Source organism: Acanthopagrus latus, chromosome 14, assembly GCF_904848185.1.
Source record: "Acanthopagrus latus isolate v.2019 chromosome 14, fAcaLat1.1, whole genome shotgun sequence".
NCBI classification, from domain to species: Eukaryota; Metazoa; Chordata; class Actinopteri; order Spariformes; family Sparidae; genus Acanthopagrus; species Acanthopagrus latus.
Window position 1 is genome coordinate 12,609,910 of NC_051052.1, and position 9,023 is coordinate 12,618,932.

The 9,023-nt window shown below is 42.5% G+C and overlaps 1 protein-coding gene across 9 annotated transcripts in view; it reads left to right on the top strand.

Moving 5' to 3' along the window:
• Positions 1 to 9,023, top strand: part of wnk1b (WNK lysine deficient protein kinase 1b) — a 96,904-nt gene that overhangs the window by 81,863 nt on the left and 6,018 nt on the right. For 5 of the 9 annotated variants that reach the window (XM_037120970.1, XM_037120971.1, XM_037120973.1 and 2 more), the window contains 9 exons: positions 138 to 419; positions 511 to 782; positions 1,136 to 1,211; positions 1,303 to 1,432; positions 2,904 to 3,101; positions 3,465 to 3,557; positions 6,492 to 6,533; positions 8,120 to 8,292; positions 8,856 to 8,912. In XM_037120970.1, the coding sequence (XP_036976865.1) occupies positions 138 to 419; positions 511 to 782; positions 1,136 to 1,211; positions 1,303 to 1,432; positions 2,904 to 3,101; positions 3,465 to 3,557; positions 6,492 to 6,533; positions 8,120 to 8,292; positions 8,856 to 8,912 (1,323 nt within the window). The other 4 variants (XM_037120972.1, XM_037120975.1, XM_037120974.1 and 1 more) reach the window with 4 other exon arrangements.

The window sequence follows — 9,023 nt, forward strand, 5'->3', positions numbered from 1 at the left end:
ACCCTGGTAATAAACCTAGAGGTAGCACAGTTCATAATTGGGAAGAAAACCTGCTGGGCATTTTAACAGTCGCAGTTAAGTTGTTCTGTTTTTCTCTGTTGCATCATCCTCTTTCTCTTGCTCCTGTCACTGATTAGGTCTCCTTGGCTGCTGAGGAGCCTCCTGTCAAACCCCCGGCCTGCACTGAATCTTCCTCCACCACCTCCTCATCCTCCACGTCTTCCTCCTCATCGTCCTCCTCCAGCCTTTCCAGCCCGGAGAACACACTGCACAAGGACTCCTCGTCTCCTCTGAGAGGAGGAGGACGGGGAGGAGATGTTGTGGATGGACTCCCTCAAAGGGCTCTTGGAGTCCAGGCCTCACCCCTCACGTCACCCTGTCCCTCTCCTAAGCCTACCACGACAATCGGACGCTTCCAGGTATTTCTGGGGTTTCATTCTAGGTTTTGTACAAGCTCAGAACTTTCCATTCACTCATTATTTCATCCAATATTTGGCTTTTGTATTTCAGGTTACCACCAACTCAGAGGCCCGTGTTGGTAGATTCTCAGTCAGTCGTGCTCCTGAGCAGATCCTCGAGCCCAGGCAGACCCCGCAACCCGCTGCGCAGGCGGCTAACGGACCCAGTAATGCGGGGCAGCTTTTGAGTCCAGACTCAGCTCATAAAGCCTCGCTGCCCAGTCTGAACAACAACTCCTTCAATAACTCCTACATCAGCAGTGACAACGACTCTGAATTTGAGGATGAAGACTTCAAACGGGAAGTCAGCCGACTCCGAGAAAAGCAAGTTTGCCCTTTCTCTCTTCTCGAAAATCTAAGAGGAAATACAGTTCTGTTGCCCCGCCAACACTTTCTTTATTGAGGTTAACTGCTTTGTAGATTTTGCTCTCTTCTTTCTTCTCCCTCTGCACCCCCAAAAATAGTAGGCTGTGCTCTGCTTCTCTTTTTGCCTCTACTTTTTCCTCTTTCCTCACCTCAAGAACGAGGTCAAGAACTCACTTTCTTTCATTACTTCTTTCGCTTCTTCTTTTCTGGAAATGTTCGGCGCTTCCTCCAGAACTGGTCCCTCACCCTCGTTATCGCTTTCTTTCTTTTACCCGTTGCTCATATTTATCATTCCCTCTTCCCACCACCAGGCACATGCGTGAGATTCAGGCCCTCCACTCTCGCCAAAAGGACGAAATAGATAGTCTCTTCACCAAGCTGGGAAAGGTGACTCACCTTTGTTACATCTGTTGCTATAAACATCATATAACATACAGCACATTGTAAACAACCGTTCCTCCCTTGGTTGTTGACGTAGGTTCCTCCGGCCACAGTGCTCCCTCCAGTTATAGGCTTGACTGGCAGAAGGAGACGACCCACCAAAAGCAAATCCTCCAAATCGTCCAGAACCAGCTCCACCCATGGCAGCAAGAGTCCGTTACAGCCAGGTAGGCTCATGTGTAAACATTTGTATTGAAGAGCTGATTCACCAAAAGTCCAAACCCACATAGTTTCTTACTTACTTCCAGTGGCAACCTTCCATTCCATGCAATGGTTGGTTTGATTTGTCCAGGATACCAACACAGTGGTATGAGATTTGTTCTTTTTCCATACAACAAAAAATGGACATAAAAAAGTACATCAGCAGTTTCTCTTTTGACAAATAATATCATCACCCCCTTCGGAAAACCAACTGTGACTTCAGTGAAATGTCGCAACAGTGTCTTGACTGAGACATTCATATCCCCCTGAGGATGATTTTAAACCACTTTTGTGATACCTTTTTACAAATATTTGTCACGTACTTTGGTTTTTATTACCAAAAACATGCAAGTCAGGACCTTCCCATCATCCTCGGCTCTACTTATTGTTTAGTGCTACTTAGCAAATGTTAGCTTGCTAAACTAACACAATGAACAACCCGCAGAACCTCAGCATGTTAGCACTTGGCATTGTGAGTATGTTAGCATGTTGATGTAAGAATTTGGCTCAAAACACAGCTGCACCTACAAAGAATGCAGCCTCCCATAGCTGCTAGCTTTGCTGGAGAATTGTAAAGTAAAAGTAAATATTGCATTCTATTGATGGATAGAAACTTATATTCATTCAAACATTGCATATCAAATTTTTACTTGCGTGTTATTTGTTATATGGTATTCACTAGGAGCCTTCCACTGTCCATCTATCCACTGACCGAGAATAGATGGAAAAGTTATATATTATCTTGAGCCCTGAAAACAAGTGAGGCATAAAGTAATATTTTAACAGTTTTAAAGTCTGAACTAAACTAGTTTTAAAGTCTGTAATTTAAAACTTCAAACAGTTGTCAACTTGTGTTAAAATGCTCTGAGCAACTTCTTTAAAAGGATTTTGCAGCACGATAAATTGGATAATCCGAGGAGCACATTAATTCTGGATTATTCTGGCTAAAATTTTATGTTGTGAGCATCAAAACCTGGACAAACCAAACCAAAGAAACCACCAGAGGAAGGTGATAATATGTGTTTTTTTTGTTTAGTTGGTTGAACTGACTATTGAAGCCTGTGCCTCAGAAATGTAACCATTAGAATATTGATCCACTACACTACAACATGGTTAAGAACTTTTTACCCTAACGTCACACCGTCTCTGTGTTTATGCATCCGTGTGCACATATGTGTGTGTGTGTGTGTGTTATCTGCTTGGTTTCACGTGCATGTGGGTGGAGCAGGCTCAGAGCTCGAACATTTCTGACTGCTTTCCCTGTCTGTCCCTCTCTGTGTGGTTGTGTGTGCGGGGGTGTCTGTGTAAATGTCCGTGGGGTGACGGGTGTCTCATCATGTCTTATCTTTGTGTGTGTGTGTGTGTGTGTGTGTGTCTGGTCTCTGGTGTGTCGTACCTGCCCTGTCCTCTCCTGCCTATGCCTTGTGCTATCTCCAGGCAGCACTTTATCCGCCCAGAGCGTCCCCACCATGTACCCCGGCCAGCTGGCTCTTTTAGCCCCAGGAGGATTAGCCGATTCGAGCAGCAGTACTTTGCTCCAGCCACTCAAACCCTCTCCCTCCAGCAACAACCTGTGTTCGGCCTACACCAGCGAGGGGGCGCTCTCTGTTCCCAGCCTGTGTGCTCCCACCCCAGGTAGGCATGTGACTGTGAATCCCAGTCTGCAGCAGAGCTCACGAGCTTCCCACAACATGAGAAACACTTGGCATACAGACAAACACGAGTGCATGCAGTTGGTTTGTCGTCACCTCTCACATCTTTTTCGATCTTCCTCTACCTGTGTCTCTCTCTGTGTAAATGGTGTGATGGCTAACTGTTGCATTCTTTCTGTGTGTTCCTTCACCTGTGTCTCTTTCCTCCCCTCTCAACCTTTCTGTCCTCCTCTTGTCTCGTCTGTCCGTCTCATTTTCTCTCCTTTTTGACTTCCTCACCTCTCTCTCTTCTCTGCACTCTCCCTCTCTCCTCTCCTCCTTGTCTTTCCCTCCTCCCTCTCTTCAGGCTGTGTAAAGTTCAGCTGGGGTTCGGAGCGTTTGGCCTTCAAGCCTGGCGGCAGGAGGACGCGCTTTCTGAGTACGCCCTGCTTGGCTCTTTGTGTGTAACGCTTTATTTCTTTGCTCTTTCTCTTTTTACCCGTCGTCCTTACTTACTTTTTCTTCTTTTTTTTCCTTTACTCCTATATCTGTCAAGTCACGGTCGTCCTGTCTTCCTGCGGGTTTCCTCCTTTGATGGAGGACAACCCTCTGCTTCTGATAACACCAGTGTCCTGCAGAAAACTGGTTCCCTGCAACAAAGGCAGCTTTTCAGGCATTAGTACAAAAAGAAAAACAGTTATTCTTTTATACCACATAACTGTCGTACTGAAAATATCATTATTTTAGGTACAGAAGCAAAAGGGTTGCTGCAGGACAATAAGCATTATGACAAATAGTCCTCTGTACATGCCAGGGCTTCCCATAGGCATCCTCACTTACACTTTAATCTTCTTCTAACACTTTATCTTTGTCTCAGTGTTCTTGCTGTCCACTAACATAGTCTTCCTTGCCAACAACATTATCTCTTAACCTCACATTTAATGCCAACCTTGTGCATTTTTGGCTGCAGGGAGTAACAGCATTTTACCAGAGTACCAGTGTACCAGAAAAATCACACGGAAGAGCAGTTTAACACTAAAGGTCCCAAATGCCCAGGAACAGCAAACAGTGAACGCAGTTGAAGCAACAGGGGAACTTGTGAACATATTCACGGTGTAGATGAAGAAATGAAGCTGCAGCAGGCGATTTCTTTTCTGGATCACCGCTGGATCACCGCTGAAACTGCGACAAATAAGAATGGGCAGATTCCATTTGAGTGTAATCGCTTCAAATAGTTTTCAAAGGCAAGCCACTGGTACAGAGAAGTCATTTCAGAATGTAAATACCTTGAATAACTTTTGCTTTTTGAAGGTATCCAAAATAGGGTTGGGTTTCACAAAGATCTCTGGGATTATACCTTTAATTTCATAGCCATTAATGCAGTATAATTAGAAATGATTGCATGAACACAAGGTAGGGAATCGGAAATTAGCTGGTGCTGAGGACTCTTCATAACAGCAGCTAAGAGGCACATGGATTTTTAGCCCTTTTGCTCATGCTCCATGCCAACCTGTTAACAGTGAAATAAGCTTCAAATCCATCATCAAACAGCTAGCAGAATTTGGGGCACATAACATACATTTCATCTCTCCTGAATTAGAGATCGATTGATGGAGTTTTGTTTGTGTGTCTACTTCTGATCTTTGGCTCTGTGAAACAAGCAGACTAACAAGGAAAGACAAGTTGACACCTGGTGACTTGATAGTTCTGTTTTTAATAGGAAATGTATTCTTTGTTTTGATTATACCTGATTAATTGCGATGATTCGTTCATTTAAGCACAGTTCTGTTCAAAAACTGTGCAACAGTCTTAATTTCTTTATATCTTTCTGTGATTAAGAACTTGTTTTTCTCAGATCATATTATAATCATAATATGTAGTTCAGTGTTTTGTGCTTGATGGAGGGATGTTTATGAATGCCTCTGAACCCTCTGCAGCTCAAACCCTTTCTCTCCCTCCTTTCCCTCACACCCTCTCCCTCACACCCTCCTCTCTCTCTCTCTCTCTCTCTCTCTCTCTCTCTCTCTCTCTCTCTCTCTCTCTCTCTCTCTCTCTCTCTCTCTCTCTCTCTCTCTCACCTGTTCCCCTATCACTGCACAGCCAGGAGGGGAGAGAGACAGACCTGGGTCTGATTGATCATAATTTATTGTTATCATAATATAGGAAGAAAAGTGATGTGACATTGGCATGAAATGTATTTATTTGTTCTTTGGCATAAGCCTGAAATTGGGATTGGTTTGCCAATTTTTTTTTTGGTTTATTCTGGTGATCAAATCAGAGATGTGTGCAGCAATTCAGTGATCTGGAAACAGAGGAGTTTTATATATATGAATCCCAATTTGGACCCAGTTCTGGTGCGGCCCTATGAGCTGTAGAGAGGACTCAGAACCAGGGGTTGGTTACCCAAAAGCATCTTTAAGCCACGGCAGACAGGCATGACTTTGATGCCGTGTGCAGTGATTTAGTTCAGAGGTGTTATCCTCAGGAGGTTTGGTTACAAAATATTTATATTCCAGTGTGTAAGTGGGCTGTTACGACTACGCTGAGTTGGTGTCTGCACTCCCTCAGAAGGTTGCCTACATATCTTGACCTTGTCAGAAGAAAAGCATCTTCACTCTGTTGTTGAACGTGGTGGACAAAAAGTGTCCCGAAAATAATAATAAAGCATTTAGGTACTTAATTACAGTTACACAGTATAAACCATGATTAATTATTCTGTTTACAATGAATGTTTTCATCTCTAAATAAGTAGACTAAATAAGTCAATAACAATTAAATTACAAAGGAGAATAAAACAAGAAAATTTGTAAAATAAGATCATTTTCTTCACTTTTTAAATACATATTAGATAAGGCAAATAAACAAGAAAATAATAACAAATACAATAAATATTTTACTATTTCTTGATACATTCCTGACTTTTTAAACAATGACTTACTTGATAATTTAGTCTATTATTTCTAGATTCATAGATTAATTAGCAAACAGATGTATTGATATTTTATTGTCCAAGTAGTTGTGAGTGAATCAAAAGCTTTATTACTATTTCCGTTTCATTTGTGGTCCTCCATGTATAATGTGTATAAAATTAGTAGCCTTATAACTTGACATTGGTGCAGAATACAGAACACACATCGGACACACCTTTGATTTATACATTAAACAACCACTGTACATGAATATTCTCAACATCTACCTCCAACTTCACTCTCCAGGGGTTTTAATCCTGCCGAAGATGTTATTGGACAACTCAACCCCAAAGTGTTGATTCTTGACTACTTCAAGTTAAAATAATCATACTTGGATGCTTTGTGTTTGGTTTGTCGGGTGTTGTGGGCGGGGTTTAACTCTGACTCTCTCCCAATCCTCCAATCGTTGTCTTCCGGCCGCACAGGGAAGATGGTGAAAAAAGTCTGCCCCTGCAACCAGCTCTGTAGTAATTATCTCTTTTTGGTCTTTCCTCCCGCCCTCCATCCTTCCCCTCCTCCTACATCCTCGCACTCGCCTCTCCCTCGCTTCCTCCCGCTCTCTAATGTCCAGTTAGATTAAACCTCGATCTCTCTGCCAGATTTGAGATCAGATCAATTCAGTTATTTCATCTCTCGTGAAGTTTCGAGGACTGAAATTGCTGAATTAACCTGCTATCACAGATTCAAACTGACAGTGCATGCACACACACGTTCGCACACACACCCTAACACACCTGAACAGCTGTTCGCCTCTCTGCCCCCTCCTCTCTTTCCTCTTCTCCCTCGTCATGGCACGTGGTCTTGACTACATTGTCCAGAATGCCATGCTGCTGCAGTCAGTCATGACTCAGCGTCTCCTCATTCTTGTTTTCCTCCATTTTATTTAGCATGACATGACAGTTTTTTTTTTTTTTGTCAGACCGACGTATGATTAGCTTTTACCGGCTTTGTGCATATTATGTCTTTTCTTGTGCAGTATCATGTATACATATCATGTAAATATCTCATAGCCAGGCTCATTTTGTCAGCATGGCTTTGGGGTTCATTTTTCTCCAAATTAAGTACATCAGGTCCTTATAATATGAGTATAGATTGTATTTAAGGTATAGCAAAGAAATGATAATGCCTCTTAATCCTGTTGTTGTCTTTCTCTGGCCTTAATCATGTGTTCAGACTGTATACTTGTGAAAAATACACAAGTATTTTGTCAAAAGTATCTGTAATGTTGGGATCCAGATTTGATTGAAGTGAAAGCTTTTATTCTGAAATCTGTGACAATATCTGAAACAGCAGACTGTGTATCAAAGATGTGAGGTATTTTGTAATCTTTCCTCTCTCACCTCTCAGCATACATTTAATTATTTTCCTTTGTGGAGAGCCACCAACATGTCTATATTATGGCAGTATGTAATAGTTAATGTTGACTTGACTTAAACCGAGGCTAACATGCGATGATAGCACAGCACTTCCATGCAGACACCCTGGCCGGTTTGCAGTGTGTGCTTCTCTCCTGCAACTTGCTCTGATGAGTTTGATGTTCAGATGGCTAAAGCAAACTACCATTTGTTACAGAGCTTGGGTGCCCTCTAATGGTCAGAAAATATACTAAAAGAGGAAATCAGAGGTCCGGTCCTCTGGGCAGTTTGGCTCAATCAGTGCATTTTGTGGCTGAATGCTGTGGTGACAGTACGCCCACCGTATCACTAACCTGAAGCAGTTACACTCTTGATAGATCCAAGATTGACAGTATGTTGTAATTCATGTAATATATTCAAAACAAGTTCAGTATTTGTCATATATGTTGACATTTTCTGTTTGAAAATGTTGCTTAGTTTTTCTCATGTTCTCATCTTCCATCATTAAACTAAACAATATAATTCTGAGACCATGTCGACATGCTGACCTCCCTCCCAACCAGCCTCTGTCACCATGTAACAGCCCTTTTAATGGTCAAAACAGGAAATACATTCCCATCATTCAGATAACAGTTATCATCATCTAGTTGGAGTGATTTCTCACATCCTTTGCTCCTTCTCTTTCTCCTCTCTCTCAGGGACGAATAGTACCAACGCAGTGAGCGGTTCAGGTGGTTTGAGCCAGAGCCAGGGCGGCTCTCAGAGTCTGCCCCCCAGCATGTCAGCCCCCAACCAGAGGAAAGGCACCTTCACCGACGACCTCCATAAACTGGTGGACAACTGGGCCAGAGACGCCATGAACCTCTCACAGGTTTACTGCCGTTTTATGATTCATCTGAACTGCAGCAGACGTTGACACACTAAATGTTCATTCGGCGATGACTCACCAGGTCTTGTATTTAGATTATAAGACAAGAAGACAGATCGAGGAAAGAAACTGAACTCTAAATGGTAGTTTCATAAAAGCCAAAGTGGCTGTGAGAGTAAACAAGCTTATGCCAAAACCTACTGGCGTTTCACTGATGAGATGTTTGTCCTGTATTCCATTTACATCGGCCCAAGCATCAGTTAAGAGCTGCAAGGGGAAATTTCAATTTAATTAGATAATCAAATATTTCAAAGTTTAAGGGCAAAGACAGCAAATGTCTGGGCTCTGGGAACATCCCGAAGCAGTTAAAGTTGCAGAGTTTACATTGCTCCAGGCAGCTTTAAAGAAATGTTGTTAAAATGAGGGCATTGAACCCTCCTGTAGTCTCATTTCTCTGTCTTTTATTTTATAGTCCCTGAGGTTAAGAAAACAATTTGTCTCATGTTTGTTTAACAATGTAATGTAGAGGAGAGTTGAACTGAACTAAAAGTTAAACTTTCTTTCAGGGGAAGAGGAGTGCCAAACAGCTGCAGCAGACCCCGGCACAGGGACACAGCTACGAGGTCAGTTTAAATATACATCACATCATTGGCTGGTTTCATTATAATCAAACTACTTTGTGTTAACACGAAGGAACTTTTCTCTGTCTTCATGTTAATTGTCCTCCTCTCCAG